This window comes from Ovis canadensis, chromosome 2 (assembly GCF_042477335.2).
Source record: "Ovis canadensis isolate MfBH-ARS-UI-01 breed Bighorn chromosome 2, ARS-UI_OviCan_v2, whole genome shotgun sequence".
Lineage (NCBI taxonomy): Eukaryota > Metazoa > Chordata > Mammalia > Artiodactyla > Bovidae > Ovis > Ovis canadensis.
Genome location: NC_091246.1, coordinates 102,518,315 through 102,535,746, shown reverse-complemented (window position 1 = coordinate 102,535,746; position 17,432 = coordinate 102,518,315). Strand labels below are relative to the sequence as shown.

Here is a 17,432-nt window from a genome sequence, read left to right as displayed (position 1 = left end):
TCCCTTGGAACTGATCCCAGATCTCACTTCCTGGATCAGGCCGGCTGACTCACAAGGCCCCAGGTGTCCTTTGTTTCCTGTGGACGCTGGAGGGCCAGGCCCTCTGCGGCAGGTCTGGTCTGCTTTCCTCCTCCTTTTCTGCCTTGTCTCCTCATCTTAGAGACAAGAGGAGGAAGAAGCAGGTAACTCTCGGCGTCCAGTCTTTTCCAATCTTGTCTTAGCCCAAGCGCTCCAGGACACTGCTGCAAGATTAGTAAATTCACGTGGCTTCCACTAGGTTCCTGCTTGCTGTGGGTAATCCCTCAGCCATCTTGGCCCCTTGGCCCCTTGAGGACCACTGGGAAGGCCCAGCGGAGCTCAGTGTTTTCAGAGTCAGGGGCTGAGGGTTCAGACCTGGACTCCACAGTGGGACTGAATATCTAAGGGACCTTTTACCCCCTGGTTCCCCTTCAAAGGCCAGGTGAGGTGGAGACTGAAGGCATCATGACCCCCATCAGGCAGAAAGGATCAGAAGACAACTCCCTCCTGGAAACAGGTCTTTACTGAGTGGATGATACTAGGTGGCATGATATCATATGTAGACAGGAGAACTACACGCAATTGGGGTGGTGGGAGTGCAAGCCAGTTGCACACCTGTTACAAGAAGGTGGGCGGGGGTCATCGATAAGGCTTCTGGATGGGGGAGAGGCCGGTCTCTGGGTGAGGTCAAGGAGGGAACAGCTGCAAGCACCCAGCCTGGAGGAGGGGTCGTTATCTGTTAGGACACAAAGGGATGAAGCTTCACTGGGAGCTCACCATGCTGGGGACGAAGCTCACCATGCTGGGGACGGCCCAGCGCTCCTGCTGCCGGCTATGCAGGAAGTGGGGTGAGGGGTGATGTCAGAGGGATGTGACCCCTCCCCTCGTCTGGGGTTGCTGTCCCTGCAGAGAGGCCTTGGGCAGTCTGGGTCACTGTGGGGTGAGATCGGGGGGCAGGAGGAGAGCCAGTCGGGGGTAGCCCTCCCCCGGTCACCAGAGAGGTCACCCCAGGATTGCAGTGGGGCCTCCTCCTTTGACAGAAAGTTCCAGGGCTAGGAGAGAGCCCTGGCGCAGATGGAATTCCTGCTTGGTTTCTTCCTGGGATGCTCCTGGAGGCAGACACAAGGATGAAGCCAAGAAGGTTTCTGGAGGTGCAGGAAAAAAAAGGCTGAACTGCCGGGGATGTAGTCCTCAGGGTCCAGGTGGAGATGCTCTGTCCTGTGCAGGGCAGGGGTGGGCCTGGGACCCTGTTCCCATGGTTAAGGGGGAGGGTCTTGTGGTTGCCAAGCCCACCCTGTCCCTGGAGTTTGAACCATAATTCCCCGCCCCCCTGCACCCTTCACCCTTCCTCCCAGGGTCTTTTCAACCCCTGGGAGCCTCAGGGAACTGCCGGCCAACTAGAATGGGGTGAAGATGCTAGAAAGACTGGTGTTGGCCACCCATTCAGAGCCAGAGTCCAGATTATCCCCCCTGAGGTAGCCACCTCCCTGGCAGGCTCATCACAGGAGAGGGCGCTTCTCTTAACCTCTCCTCCCACCCAGCCAGGGAAACCCAGTCAGCCGCCCTGGCCAGCAGGGACATGCACTGTGTGTGTGTGTGTGTGTGTGTGTGTGTGTGTGTGTGTAAGGGGCTGCTTTCTGTGGTAAGTCACTATTGGGGAGCCCAGAGGTGCAGGGACAGGCCTGGGGGAACCCCCTTTGGGGTCAAAGGACCACACGTCTGTAGGTGTGGCTTTATAGGGGCCTCTCTGTGCCAAAGCCCACTCCCTGCCTTTTGCGTGGCAGTTTCCAGGACTGGACTTCTCCTCAGTCGCTGCTCTGGCTTCCTGGTGGGCCTGGGGGCCCGGGGAAGCCAGGGGGACCCTGGATCCCTGGCTCGCCCTTCGGCCCCATGGGCCCCCGCTGGCCCGGGGACCCTGTCTTCCCGGCGATCCCTGGTTCTCCCTGAGGCCCCTCTGGCCCTGGAGCCCCCGGGGGGCCCTCTGGCCCTGGGGGCCCCACGTCCCCCTTGGGGCCCGGCTGTCCTCTTGCGCCCCCAGTTCCAAAGCTGCCCTTTGACCCTTTGAGGCCTGGGAAACCCCTGGGGCCAACTGGCCCCCTTTCTCCCACAGGCCCAGGCTCCCCAGGCTGCCCCTGGGGACCCTGGGGTCCTGGGGGCCCCAAGCTGCCAGGGTCTCCTTTTGGTCCTTTGCCGCCAACAGGCCCTTTCACGCCCACATCTCCCTTGAGTCCTCTGGGTCCTGGAGGGCCGGGGGCACCTAGGGTCAGAAAGAAGAGGGCAGAAGTCAGTCTACGAGGACAGGTCTCCTGAGGCTGTCCCATAAAGAGGGCGCCAGGCGCTCTGACACCCAAGGGTCTGAAGTCCCAGGTCTGCCAACTACTGGCTCTGGGGGTTCAGGCTGCTGACATGACCCCTCTGAGATGGCCTGGCCAGCTGTGAAAGGGGGCTGAGAATCTTAAGTGAGGCTGGGAGCCCATCCCGAGCTCACACGCATAGGTGTTTGGCACAAGGCCTGCACCAGGCGGGCACTCATAGTTCTAACTTCAGGACCGGGCTCGAGTACCATATGGGCACTCAAGTGGAAGGCTGAGAGAGCTGGATGTGTCCGGGCAAAGGCCACGGCCATCCAGGATCATCTGTTTTGCTCTGGAGACCAGCCTGGACACTAATACTCATTATGGACTTCAACTGCTTTGGTCCTTACCTCCTGCCCCACCCCCATCCCAACCCCAGGCTTCACCCTTGACCTTTGGGCACCTGGGACCAGGAGTGGAGTCAGGTGACATGGAGGAGAAAGCCAAGAAAGTGATGTGTAAAGTGAGGTGTGAGAAGTAGATGCCTCCCGGTGTGAGTGAGTGGGAATAACAACAAACCAGAGAAAGGGCAGCTCCTCCAGGAAGCCCTCCCTGACCACTCCAGCCTCTCCTCTGAGCTCTTGGAGCTGCTACTTTTTGAATCTTTTATTTGACATGTAGGAAGAGAAGTCACAGTATAGTGAAAGCAAATCCGTGGTTTCTCTCTAGTGGACCCCACTGAACTGTGGGGCCCCAAGAAGATAGTGAGGACCATGCCTCCCATCACCTGCCCTGGGCATGGAGCTTACGTACACAGCAGGGAAATCTCAGTATATGCTTGAAAAGGGGACACACCAAACAGTTCTGGACCCCTAGCTCCCACCCAGCTCTGGTGTAGGGCCTGGGGGAGATGCCAGGATGAATTCCTTCTCTTTTAATTAATTTTTATTTGCAGTATAGTTGCTTTACAAAGTTGTGTTAGTTATTGCTGTACAGCAAAGTGAATCAGCTATAGTGCTAATGCTAAGTCACTTCAGTAGTGTCTGACTCTTTGCGACCCTGTGGATTGTAGCTCTCCAGGCTCCTCTGTCCAAGAGATTCTCCAGGCAAGAATACTGGAGTGGGTTGCCATTTCCGCCTCCAGGGGATCTTCCTGACCCAGAGATCAAACCCAGGTCTCCTGAATTGCAGGCAGATTCTTTACCGTCTGAGCCACCAGGGAACATATACACATCTCCCTTCTTTTTTTGGACTTCCTTCCCATTCAGGTCACCCACCACTGTCTATTGAGTAGGGTTCCCTGTGCTATCCGGTAGATTCTCATTAGTTATCTGTTTCATGCAGAGCATCAATACTGTATATGTGTCAATCCCAGTTTCCCAGTTCCTCCCACCTCCACCTACATGCCCTTCCCAAACAGCCCAGCCTAGTGCCCAAAGCAAGGGTCAGATGACCTTAACCACCTATCTGCCTGCTGCTCAGATCAGAGTCACCACCTCTCAGAGCTGTACTGACCTTCAGGACACAGGTCAGAGTGTGGCCATCAATCCAGCCTAAGCAGGTAGGATGCCCCAGGGCTAGAGGAGAGAGTACCCTCTGGCCTGGTGAGGACATGAATTGCAGAGAATGGCTTTAGCCCCCTTGGGGTTAAGGTGCAGCAAAGCCCTGGCTTTCTTCAGTGGTCTGGGCACCAGCTTATGGGATGGGGGGGTGGAGACAATGACCCCAGGGCTGGGAGGTGAATTCTCATGCCCACGCTCAGCTCTCCCCGAGAACTCAGCTGTAACACCATCGCCTTTGCAAGAGAATCCTGGAGTTTTTGAGCTCGGTAGGGGCTAGTCCAACTCCTACATTTCACAGAGGAGGCAAGCAGAGAAGTGACCTGGTAGCCCAGGGGTCCCCAAGCAGAAACCAGAAGCTGGGTGGGCCCCTTGAAGAGAAGGGATCCTCTCTGCAGGAGCTGGGAACACTTCCAGGGGGCTCGACCCAGTTCCGCAGCCCTGGGGCCCTCTCCCTGCTGATGCAGACACTGCCTCCGTCTGTCCTGGCCTCCCCCCACACTTCCACCCCCGCTCATCTCCCTCTCGGAGGGTTTCTAAGTGGAGCAGAGAGTCATTGAACACCATCCTCCAATTACGATCTAAACTGGAAATCAGAGCCCAGACATACTCAGCCCCAATGAGGCCAATAAAAACCTGTTCCGGGCCACCTCCTGCCCATGCCCACCTCCCACACACAGCGGGGCTGTGGCCTGTGTGGGCTCGGCTCACGTGGCCCGCCAGCAGTACCGGCTGGCATGCCGTCATCGGCTGGTTGGAGTGGGCATGGGACGGGCTGGCGGTGGTGGCAGTGACCAGGGAACAGCTTGACCCGCCCTTCTGTCTGCAACGATCGTCTGCAGCACAGCGGCCAGAACAACAGGGCACAACAAGGGCACAGGGAGATGGCTGGCAGGGACCTCTGCCCCCAGTCTGGCAGGAATGGCTGGGAACCAGCCTGTCCTCACTCCCAGCTCTGGCCTGGGCACCTGGGGCAGCCAGGGCGGGGGTGGGTGCTGGAACAGCACAGCCATTCGGAGGTGGAGAGGCTCCTGCAGGCTGTTCACGTGGAAGGGAGTCTGAGGGCACGAAGCGACTCTGGGCAAGGCGCTGCCCATCGGTGCTCACATCATCTATCTCCCTGAGATCGCACTTGACAGTCCCCCAGGGCACGGCTCCACCAGCAGCCCTCCTTCCGCCTATGTCCCTCCTGCTCTAGGAACACGCTGCCCAGGGCTTGCCCCAGCACCCTCGTCCCTCTCTCTCTCAACCTAGGATCTCTCCTGTGACTTCCACTCTTGTTCCGTGGGTGGATGGTTCCCAACCCCAGCCTGGACTCAGGAAATGCCTGTGAAGTCTTATCTGGACAAGGACGCTCACAGATCCACCAGGAGCCCCCTGCCCCTCCCTGGGACACCCCGCCCTCCTGCACCACCCTTTCCAGTGTACGCCCTCTGCTCCTTGGCCCCTGAGGGCACAGCAGCCAGCAGAAGGATTTCTCAGGGTTTCTGTGCCAACAGCAGGGGGTAGAAAGAGCAGAGAACAAAGGCTTCTGTTTGTTCCTCCCCTCCAGCCTCCTCAGGAGCCGCTTTCTGGGGAAGCTCTTGGGCGGCTTTCCCCTGGTGGGAAAGGCCGGGGGCCCCATGCCCAGGGTGAAGGTTGGAGCAGAAGCCTGAGTCTCATTGTCCCCTCTCCAGTGCCCCAGGACTGCAGCCCCCAGGGCCCGAGGAAGGAGGCCTGCCAGGAAAGAGTCACCTCCCTCTCCACAGTCTCTCCATGCCTGCCGCTGCCGACCCGTCTCTGAGAACCCATGGAGGGCTCCTAGGTGGTGGCTTGATGAGGACATCCATTGGGGAGGCTCCACTGGGGGCAGGGCCTGTGTTATAGGCATTGGTCTCTCCCCAACGTGTCTGGTACCTGTGTGCCCACTTTGGCCCCTGCTCACCCTAACTTCTCTGAGATCCATTTTCTCGGGGAAGGGAAGGGCGAGGGAAACTGAGTCTCTTCTATGTCCCTGGCATCATACACTGAGATCATCACCCCATTTTACAGATGAGAAACTGAGGTGCAGAGAGTGACAACTTGCAAACCATCACCAACCAGGGAGGGTGGAGACAGGATGCAAACCCAGGCCCAGGGGGCTTGGGGCCTGTTCCCCAGACCCCCTCCCATAGCCAGGACCTCCCACTCTGTTGCTGCCCAGAGGAGGGGGCCCACTGAGCCAGGAAGGGGTCACCTTAAGGACTGTCTCCCTCGGGTGAGCCAAGCCTCCGCCTGTCCCTCCAGGGCCAGCCATGAGTCATGCGGTCAGAGAGGGAGAGCTGGCGCGGAGGAAGTCAACAAGCAGGGTTCAGCAGTTAGCATGGCGGGGAGGGATGCAGAAACGGGCTGACCAGCGGCTCTCTGCAACGGGCCCCTCACCCAGCCTGTAATAAGATCTGGGTGTCTCAGGGATGAAGGGTGGGGAGCGCCTAAGAGCTGCTCTGAGCAGCGGGGGCACATTTAGGACAAAAGAGAAAATGGGAGCAGCAGTGGCTGAGATGCAGAGACGGGAGAGGAACTGGGCATCCTGGAGACTCGAGGAGGGGCCCATAATTACTCAGGAAGCCCTGGGCTGTAATTAGGCCATCCCAGCACATTAGGGCAGAGCCACACTGACTGCATGTCTGGGACAAGTAGGTGGTCTGCTCGGGGATCTGCACTGGGAGTGGGGAGGGGCTGGGGGGCTGGGCAGATACAAAGCACTGCCCACCCACGGGTAGGGGGGGTGCATGGGCGGGGAGAGGGGCACAGCCCATCCCCCAGTCCCAAAAAGGTGGAAGGAGATAGAAACAGAAGGGGGGCCTCTCGGGAGATTGGCCTGGTGCCATGGAAAGCACAGTTCCCATATTAACAGACTGGGTGACTGGGTACATCATTTGGTCCTCATTGGACTGATTTCTGTCTGCAGGCTCCCCTTTGTTCAATGAGAATATCAGCCTGGGTCAGGGACACTCATGTTACCTGAGGAGCATTGAAAAAATGCTAGTGGGTTTCAACGTCAGCTTATGATGGAGTAATTTGTACCGACTAAACCTCCCACTGAGAACAATTAGAACCATTAGGCACAACGCCAAGACATCCTTCTGAAAGTTTTGGAGAGAGATCAAACGCCAGAATCCCCAGGAAAGGGGAACTTGTTGAAGGAAGCCTGACTTTCTTTGCCTCTTTTCCTCTCAAGCCATTTGTTGACTAGTAAGTGGTTTGGGCAGAGAGGCTGAGAAGGGTTTCTAGCATTTTCACTGGGGCTGGGGCTCAGGGCTGCCAAGGCCCAGGGCTGGGATTCAGGAGGAAAGGAAACTGTGTGGGCATTTGTGGTAAGGGCCAAAGGATGGAAACACTGAGCAGAGACTTAGGCTTCATCCCTTCAGTCCTCTGGGGCTGGGGAGATGATAACTAGAGGTCAAGGCCCATAGGTGATAAGCTCTATAAACACTCCTCAAGGATGGTGCCTGGGAAGTAAGAATGTACCAGAAATAGGCCAGGCGTTATGGTAAGCTCTCTTGCAGGCACCAGCAGAAGATGGCATCATTCTCCTTTTCACTGACTGCCTTTGTTGCTCGATAACAAGTAAACCTGCTAATCCTCCAAGCAGGCATCTTCCTCCCTACCCAGGGGGCTCAGTGGTAAAGAATCTGCCTGCCAATGCAAGAGACAAGGGTTTGATCCCTGATTTGGGAAGATCCCCTGGAGGAGGAAAGGGAGGAAATACAGAATAAAGGGGAAACATTCTATGAGAGGCACAAACATATGGAGGTACCAAAGGCTTTCTGGTTGGCAAACGGAGACTCAGAATTCATCACAGAGCTAGAGCTGGAAGAGATCTCGGAGAACAACTGGTCTCATCCACTGATTTACATATGAAACAAAACAAAACAAAACAAAACTCCAAAACCAGAGGCCCGGAAAGATTAAGTGAGTCTGCCCAAAGACCCATAGCAAATTAGAATCCAGGCTCTTTTCCCGGACAGTCTGTGAGTCCCAGCCCTTCCGTCAGCACTTGGCCAGGGCTGTTCCTCTTCCTTTATTCTAGATAGCAGCTTGGCTCCGAACAGCCAAGCCCCAGCGTGACAGCCTGTCAGCACCTGTCTATGCTGCTACTGCTAAGTCGCTTCAGTCGTGTCCGACTCTGCGTGACCCCAGAGGCGGCAGTCCACCAGGCTCCCCCGTCCCTGGGATTCTCCAGGCAAGAACACTGGAGTGGGTTGCCGTTTCCTTCTCCAATGCATGAAAGTAAAAAAGTGAAAGTGAAGTCACTCAGTCGTGTCTGACTCTTCACGACCCCATGGACTGCAGCCCACCAGGCTCCTCCGCCCAATGGGATTTTCCAGGCAAGAGTACTGGAGTGGGGTGCCACCTTCCTGTAGGAAGTGATGGACATTTTGTCCCTGAAATTTTCTTTCAGATGTGAGAGACTTTATATGTGGTGATTTAACAACCAAGAAGAATGTTAGCCAAAAGATAGCCATTTAAATAAATATACAGAGGTTGAACTGAGAGTCAAATGTGGCTCAAAGTGATGTTGCACCTTGGTCTCCAGGTGAGATAAAGTCCTTTGATGAGAACTCTGCCATCATTAGGACAGGAGCAAATATAAATTTTCATGACTACTGTTGGGTTATACTTGGAATTAGGGTCTCAAATGGTTCGCTTCTGATACTTTCGGTACCATTTCCTTCTTTTCCAGTCTGTCCCACACATGACACCTAAGCAGGACCTCAGTGAAATGCATTTTTTGGTATCTGCAAGTTCACACTCTCAGTGTCTCCTGGCTGATCACTAGACATTTGCGCCTCAGAGCCATGATGGGTCAGGATCTTAATCACAGTGTGACCTTGAACTATCCCTTAACTTTTCCTCGTCTCAGGTCACCTTTCTGTAAAATAAAGACACGATGCCTGCGACACGTGTCTTGTCCACAAAGGTTGTGAGGCTAGTGGGGAAGGGTGGAGGGGAGGGCTGGTTAGGGAGTTTGGGATGGACATGTACACACTGCTATATTTAAAATGAATAACTGACAAAGACCTACTGTGTAACAGGGAACACTGCTCAACATCCTGTAATAAACCTTAACTGGAAAATAATTTTAAAAGGAATATATACAAGTACATATATGACTGAATCACTTTGCTGTATACCTGAAACTAACACAACATTGCCAACTATACTCCAATTAAAAAAAAAAAAAAGATTGTGAGGCCAAAGGAATAGGCTTTGTTGTGAGGAAAGCTTTACGTTTCAGTTGTTCTTAGATTGAATGTAACCAAAGAAAACAAGATTACTAGAGGATGAATCATGAGAACTATCTGCTAACACCTTCACTGGAACACTGCATCCTAGAGGTCATACAGATACATAGTTTAAATGAAACACTGTGAGACTGTCTCAGTTACTAAGGGAATACTCAGTACCTGGTTTTGTTGCAAAACATATGACACCAGGCAAACAAGATCTTACCTCGCCCCCAGCCCCTGCAACACCACCAATCTAGAGTAAAGAAAATACTGGCAAAAATGCTCACTGATATAAAGTTGAAGGCAACACAGATTGGAAACTAAATGGTTAAAGAGAACCAGAGAATCAGAGAGCTTGACTCCAGTCTGAGCTCCATGGAGACAACAATGCTGTCTGGGAGAGTGGGTGCTTCCCTCCTGTCTCCTGGAGCTCCCTGAATGATCCCTGCCCACCTGCCAAATGTGACTGGGCTTCCCAGATGGCTCAGTGGTGAAGAATCTACCTTCCAGTGAAGGAGATGCACGTTCAGTCACCAGTCCAGGAAGATCCCCTTGAGAAGGAAATGGCAACCCACTCCAGTATTCTTGCCTGGAGAATCCCATGGACAGAGGAGCCTCGAGGGCTACAATCCACGGGGTTGCAAAGAGTCAGACATGACTTATCGACTGAACGACAACAACAAAGGAGACGGGCATGGGCGCCAAGGTGATGAGGGCTGCACTTGTGATAGTTCATTTTAGGTGTCATGCTTCCTGGGCCATGGGATACCCGGATATTTAGCCAAACATTATTCTGGGTGTGTGCACAGGGTGTTGGTGGATGAAATTAACATTTAAATCAGTACCAAGTAAAGCAGATTGTCCTCCCCAATGTGGGTGGGCCTCACTGAATCAGCTGAAGCCTGAATAGAACCAAAGGCCAACCCTCCCCTGAGTAACAGAGCATTTCCTGCCCGACAAACCTTCAATGGACACACTATCTCTTCCTGGTTCTATAGCAGCTTTCAGCCTTTGCACCTGAACCAGGACATCAGCTGCACAGATTTTGGGTTTGCCAGTCTCCACAGTCTCATGAGCTAATTCCTTTTAGTTTCTCTCTCTCTTTCATATCTCTCTGGAGAACTCTGCCTAAATGCAAGGGTGAGATGGGAGGAGCAGAGGGCATCAGAGGGGCAGGCCTCTGAGAGGCGGATGGTGGAGAGCACCAGTGAGGGGTAAGGAAGGGGAAAAACAGGAGAAGACAGAGTTTCCAAAAGATGAGCTCTGCCTATCTCTCTCTGTAGACTCATACATAGATCCATGTATAAAAATCCAAATTTGTATGTCAGGCAAGTGAGGAGCCGTGTGTGTGAGCTCAGTTGCTCAACTGTGTCTGACTCGTTGGGACCCCACGGACTGTAACCCGCCAGGCTCCTCTGTCCAAGGGATTTTCCAGGCAGGTCGCCATTTCCTTCTCCAGGGGATCTTCCTGGACCAGGGATGTAACCCACGTCTCCTGCATTGGCAGGAGGATTCTTCATCACTGCCATACACTCTTCCAAAAGAGGTTGACAAGGACGCGAAAGCTGCCAGTTGCCCCAGGCATTTGCTGCAGGGCTGTATCAGCCCACCAGGATACCGGGCCCCAGACTGGGTCCTTCTGTGTTCCCCTCCGGGAGCTCCCGGGCAGCGCCCCCTCCGCCCCGCCTCTCACCTCGCAGGATGGTGACGTTCCGCAGGATCTCCCCGTGCCGCGTGTCCACGGCCCTCATCTCCTCCACGATCATAGACAGGTTGCGGACGTTGAGGTCCAGGCGGGCGCTGAGCAGGCCGAAGCGCTCCCGGAGCAGGTCGGTGGCGGCCAGCATGAGGGAGACGGTCTTGTTCAGGTAGTAGAGCTCCTCAGCCTGGGTGTGGAAGCCCAGGGTGCAGGAGAGCCGGACGTCGTCCAGGTACTTGAGCATGCTGTACACGTGGCTGTCGGTGGCGTTGATGTTGGTAAAGATGGTGCCAATCTCGATCTCGTGGGAGGCCATGCGTCCCTCCAGCGTCTCGAACCTCTCCACCGTGCGGTTCTGGGCGTAGCGCGTGTGGTACTGCAGGTCGTGCATGTTCTCCTCGTGGTCATCCAGGAAGGATGAGATATTATCCAGCTGCAGCTGCAAGCCCATGACCTGCAGCACCAGGTCATGCAGGCTCTCGGAATTCTGGCTGATGCGCTGGGACGAGGCCCCCAGGGTGGCCTGCAGGCTCCTCACCGCGTCTCCAGTCTTGGCCGAGGTGGTGCGCAGGCTGCCGAAGAGCCGCGTGTAGTTCTGCCAGTCGGTGACCATCTTCTGGAGGGTCAGGGTCTCCTCTTCCGTCTTCCGCCGGATCCCATGGATCCACTCGGAGGTCTGCCCCACCGTGAAGTTGATCTGGTGTACTGCCGCCTTGACGTCGTAGCACTCCTGGGTGAGATCCTTCAGAGACAGGTCCAAGCCAGCAGTGGTGGCCTGCCAGCCTCTCACCTGGGCCAAGAAGAGCCCCAGAGATTGGTTGATCTGGTGGACCGAGAAAGAGCAACTGCCCATCTCCTGGGAGATTTGACCACTGGTGGTGGAGAGCAGGTCATGGGTCTGGGAGGTCTGGTGTAGCTGGACCTCCTGAGCTAGAAGCATCTTCTGAATTCCCTCCAGCTCCGCCTGCAGTTTTCTGATCTCTTGCCCCAGTAGCCCAGCCTCGTGGCAGAAAGAGCAGTTGTTCGGGGCTTTCAGATCTTCAGGAGAAAGGGGCAACATTTTGAGTTGCTGAAGGCTCACAGGGCAAAGGTTGCTTCTTTCAATTTAATATTTCAGAGCATCATGAATTGGCATGTGGCTGTCCTATCCCTCTCTCTTCCCTAAGACCTGCTATGAAATCCTTTTTGGAAAAACCTCGCTATCCTTTGTGCCATCGTGTTTCTACCCCAAGTCTTTATTCTTGCGGGAAAGGTAGGCTTTAGGACATCTCCTCACCAAAGTCTCGAGAAAATATATCCTTGTAACTTTTCTAAGGTTGCCAAGAACCTCCCGTTTTTTTTTTTTTTAATTTTATTTTTTTTAATTTTTAGATTTCTCCCCATATTTTAATATTTGGTTTTGAAAAAAATTTTTTTAATAAATATTTGTTTTTATTTGAACCTCTCACAAGCTTGTGGAGAAAAGGGTGCAGGAACGTTTTTCCCCTGAGACTTCTGAGAAATGAAGCTCAGAGAAGTGACTTGCCAAATATGACTCAGCGAATTAGTGGCAGACTAAAACTTTCTCTTTTCACCTAGCAGCCTCCCTCTAAACCCTTATATTATGGCTCTTTCTGTCTCATTCTCAGAACAAGATTGTCTTATGAAAGCAAGAGATAAAGAGATTGTAAACCATACAGACTTTAAGGCAGTGATGAGGAAAGGGCCGACTTGTCAAGAATATTAGAAAAGCCTTAAAAATATTGGACTGGCCAAAAATTTCGTTCCTGTCAATGACCTTTTTGGCCAACCCAATAACTTCAGATACATGAGGGCAAGTGGCCTGTCTTCAGCTTTCTTCTCTACCTGAAATTGGCTATATTATATAGCCGATTGTGTTAGTTGGGTACTTAGGCCAACTTTGTTGGACTTAACAAACAAACCAGACTTACGAACATGCTCTTGAAATGGAGCTCATTTGTATGTAGGGGACTTAGTGTATATCTAGAGGCTCTGGGCAGATCTGTGCACATACAGAGCTCTCAGTCCCACTCTTGGGCATATCCCAGGGTAGCAGCCCTTGTTGGGTGGGTTCTCCATCTGGACAGGGAGGCAGGGAGCCATGACTGTTCTTCCCTTGTGCCTAGAAGCTTGGTGAAGGCTGCCCTGTTCCAGGGCACGGTGGCCTGGGGGTATTCCCAGTCCCACTCCAAGTAATGTTGGCCCTCCTTCCTGGTTATTAGCATGCCTGAACCCTGGACACTTACCCAACCCTTGGAGATTTTTCTGCATAGACACGAGTTTCTTGTCATACATGGCCTGGGCCAGGGAGAGGTCTTCTGAGAGAGAGTCCACTTTCCTGAAGACTTCAGGGGAAACAGGGATGAGAAAAAGGGCTTAGCTCAGAGAAACAGCAGTCGTTTGTTGAGAAGGCGTTTTTATCAGCCCCTTGTTAGCCAAAACCATCCACTCTTCTTCTAAGGGGCTTCCCAATGGCTGTAAGGGAAGACGTTTCAATGGCCAGAGTCTATCACACTTCTCTCAAAAACATATCTGTGTATCTATCTACATATATCCAGAAGTCCCCTACATGTGAACCTTCAGGTTTCAAACTGTCAAAGATGCGAGCATGCGTTTGCACGCCCAATCACGAAAGCTTGTTCACGTGTCTGGCATACACTGTCACACACGTGCATCCTCTGCAAGCGGGTGTGCTTTTGTGTAGCTTACCATAGAGTGCTGTATAGAGCAGGATAGTATAACATCTTTATTTCAAACCCAGGATGTCTGCAAGCAAGAGGGTAGATAGAATTGAATCCAGCAAGGAGCAAGAGAGCCTGTGCCGTCAGTGTCAGGCGTGAGTGAAATCGCAGCTTGCCTTCTGCCTCCTGTTGTTAATGACCCTCCAGCTCTACCATCTCCCACCTCCTCTCCCTCCTCCAGTCAGTAACTCTTCTTGCCTGTTGACTCGATGCCAGCCCCTGTATGCAGCTTTTGTACTGGACTACTGTACTTTTCAAGTTACTGTAGTGTAAGGTTAAAAATATTGTATTTATTTTTTGTGTTTGGTTGTTTTTTATGTACTATTTGTGTGAAAAGTATTATCAACCTATGACAATACTATATTATATAGCCGATTGTGTTAGTTGGGTACTTAGGCCAACTTTGTTGGACTTAACAAACAAACCAGACTTACGAACATGCTCTTGAAATGGAACTCATTTGTATGTAGGGGACTTAGTGTTTATCTATGTCTATAGAGATATAGATATCTCTTTACATATCTCCCTTACGTGTACATATATATATGGGGGCATATATGTATGCATTAGAATATATAATACATAAATCATGCTTGAAGTGAAGTAGCTCAGTCGTGTCCGAGTCTTTGCGACCCCATGGACTGGAGCTTACCAGGCTCCTCCCTCTGTGGGATTCTCCAAGCAAGAGTACTGGAGTACATATACATATATAATTTCCATCCACTCAGATTTTAGAACTATAACCCGACCATAGGCTAGAATAGAGACAAATAAGAAAGAAATATAAAAAGAAAATAAAAATTATTCCTAATCCTACCACTGAGATACAGCTGCCATCAACATTTTTGTGTATCTCTTGAACCTTATTTATCTCAGCCATTTTATAGCTACACTGTTGTTGTTTAGTTGCTAAGCTGTTTCTGACTCTTTGCAACCCCATGGATTGTAGCATGCCAGGCTCCTCTGTCCATGGGATTTCCCAGGCAAGAATGGGAGTGGGTTGCCGTTTCCTTCCCTAAGGAATCTTCCTGACCTAGAGACCGAGCTTGTGTCTCCTGTATTGGCAGGCTGGTCTTCTACCACTGAGTCACCAGGCAAGCCCCTATAGCTACACAGATACATGGTTTTTTAGAAGACAAAAGTACAAAATTGGGATGTTCTGCGCATCTCATCTATTTTATTTTGCTTATTGGTATCGTGTCATGGACATTTTCTTATTGAGCCTTGCTGCTGCTAAGTTGCTTCAGCCGTGTCCGACTCTGTGCGACCCCATAGACGGCAGCCCACTAGGCTCCTCTGTCTCTGGGATTCTCCAGGCAAGAACACTGGAGTGGGTTGCCATTTCCTTCTCCAATGCATGAAAGTGAAAAGTAAAGTCGCTCAGTCGTGCCCGAATCTTAGCAACCCCATGGACTGCAGCTACCAGGCTCCTCCGTCCATGGGATTTTCCAGGCAAGAGTGCTGGAGTGGGGTGCTTAAGTCACTTTAAAATCATTACTTTAGTGTCTGTTTCATACTCTATATAAACAATTCAGCAATTATATAAAAATTCCCTTCTGTTGGGAACACTGCAATGGCAGAGTTTGGTTTCGACCAAGTCAATACATGGTCTGAATTTACTTCCTAGCCCTTGACCAAAAAAGGTTGCCAACTGTACTGTAGATTATAAACCCCAAGAACAAGGCCAGCACCATCCTAAGGAGTGGGGACACCCAGGCTGGAGGTGAAAATAAAAAGGAAAATCTTGAGTTCTCCTTTGATTTCTCAGACACACTGCTCACCCCTAGTTCTTATAATCCTCAGCCCGTTCACCCTGGATCTTGGAGGAAATAATTTCACCCCCCATTCTGCCCTCTCGTATGTGGAGTGGAGCCAGCCTCCCGTTTCGGAGCCTTGTTCAGAGGACTCATGACCATCATGTATGGGAGAGCGCCTGGCATCCAGTGGGTATCCAGTGGGCACTTAGTAACTGTCCATCCCTTCTGAAGGGCTCTTGTGCCCATATAGGCTCTTCTCTATGTGCTACTGGCGTTGTCTTAATGGTCCCATGGGTTCTGGGAGCTGAGGCTCTCTGAGGGCCGACCAGGAACTGCTAAGGGTTCAATGGCCAGGTTGCTGCCTCTAAATGGCAGGGCTACAGCTCCTCACCCTCCTCTGACCAGAGATTTCAGCCACTTTCTGGGTGGCCAGACTCTGTGATGTGATTTAGCAGAGAGAGAGGTGGAGCTGAGTGGGGATGAGGGGCTTGGGAAGTTCTTTTCTTTAAAAAAATTTTTAGTTTTTAAATATTTTTTTATTTAGTTGGCTGTGCTGAGTCTTTGTTGCAGCATGCAAGATCTTTAGTTGTGGCCCTCTCTTAGCTGAAATGATGTGGGATCTAGTTCCCTGACCAGGGATCGAACCCGGGCCCCCTGCATTGGGATTGCAGAGTCTTAGTTAGTGGATCACTAAGTAAATCCTGTAAACATGTTAATATGTTATTTATTATTTATCAATAACATCTTATTATACAATTTTAAAGTTATTATTAATGTTATAATTAATAATATAACAAGCTAATAGTTAACAATAATAGTTAATAGGTAATAATATTAAGTTAACAATTAAAGTTATAATAAATAAATAAATAATAATGTATGATATTAATATCTTATTATGCAGTTATAATAATTTAATAAAAACTAACAGGGAGCGTGAACTTTTAATAAATTGTTAATAACTATTATAATTATTTTAATAACTATTATTGCTATATAACTATTATAATAGTTATTATAATATTTTAATGATTAATTAGTGGTTTCCCAATCTTCCCACTTCATTGGGATCGCCTTGGGGCTTTCCTATATGATTAAAGCCTGGGTCTTACTCAGAGACTATGATTTCATTCACGTGGTGAGGAGGGCTCCAGCACATGCATTTTTAAATGCTCTCAGAAGGATTCTAACCTGCAGACAAGACTGAGAACCACTGCTTTTGAGGGTGAAATGCAATGGACTCATCTCAGTGTTCTCAATACCTGACACATAGGAGGTGCTGGTTTGTGCTGAATTTCATTAACACCTTCAGGATTATTGGAAGATGATTCCAACAAGGATTTGTTTGTTCAAATCATTAACATGCTGGCCTCTTGCCTTCAAGCCGGGAAAGCCACTTACTGCATATCTCTAAGAGGGGTAAGGACGAAGCACCCCATCCTAGGGGTCATACGAGTGCAGGGTTGGCATCCACAGGGGCCATCCTCCGTGTCTCCCTTGCCTCACCCGAGGCCCAGCCCAGTTGTCTCTAGTGTCTAGTCTATTGGAGCAAGCAAACCTACTGGCTTCCCTTTGTACAGAAGAGTTTTAAAGAATGAAGCTAGGAATGGAATGGGATTGCAGTAAGAAGCTTTCAAATTTGTTTTTACTTTTAAACATAAATGGTTAGCATCCAGAAGGCAGTTGTTGTTTAATTGCTAAGTCGTGTCTGACTCTTTGTGACCTCATGGACTGCAGTCTGCCAGGCTTCTCTGTCTGTGGGATTTCCCAGGCAAGAATACTGAAGTAGGTTGCCATTTCCACCTTCTCCAGGGGATCTTCCTGACCCAGGGATCGAACTGTCAACTCCTGCATTGGCAGGTGGGTTCTATACTGCTGAGCTGCCAGGGAAGCCCACAGAAGGCAGAGGTTACTTGAATCTGGCAGCACGCAGACTGTCATAAAAACTGTTGAGTGTATGAGAACCACCAAGCTTCAGATCCCTGGGCCCCACTGGCAGGACTCTGATTTACTAGGTCTGGGTGAGACTAGGAATTTGTGCTTTAACAGATCCTGGGGGTGACCCTGATGCAGACAGGCATCCAACCTCACTTTGAGAAACATAAGGACCAC

General features: G+C 51.2%; 1 protein-coding gene across 1 annotated transcript in view; it reads right to left on the bottom strand.

Annotated features, from left to right (window-relative positions):
- Positions 1 to 523: 523 nt before the first annotated feature.
- Positions 524 to 17,432, bottom strand: part of SCARA3 (scavenger receptor class A member 3) — a 34,811-nt gene continuing 17,902 nt past the window's right edge. The window contains exons 4-6 of the mRNA XM_069576683.1: positions 13,069 to 13,167; positions 10,817 to 11,860; positions 524 to 2,275 (exon numbers count right to left, since the gene is read on the bottom strand). Coding sequence (XP_069432784.1) covers positions 1,824 to 2,275; positions 10,817 to 11,860; positions 13,069 to 13,167 — 1,595 coding nt within the window. The 3' untranslated portion in view covers positions 524 to 1,823. The remainder of the gene's footprint in view (positions 2,276 to 10,816; positions 11,861 to 13,068; positions 13,168 to 17,432) is intronic.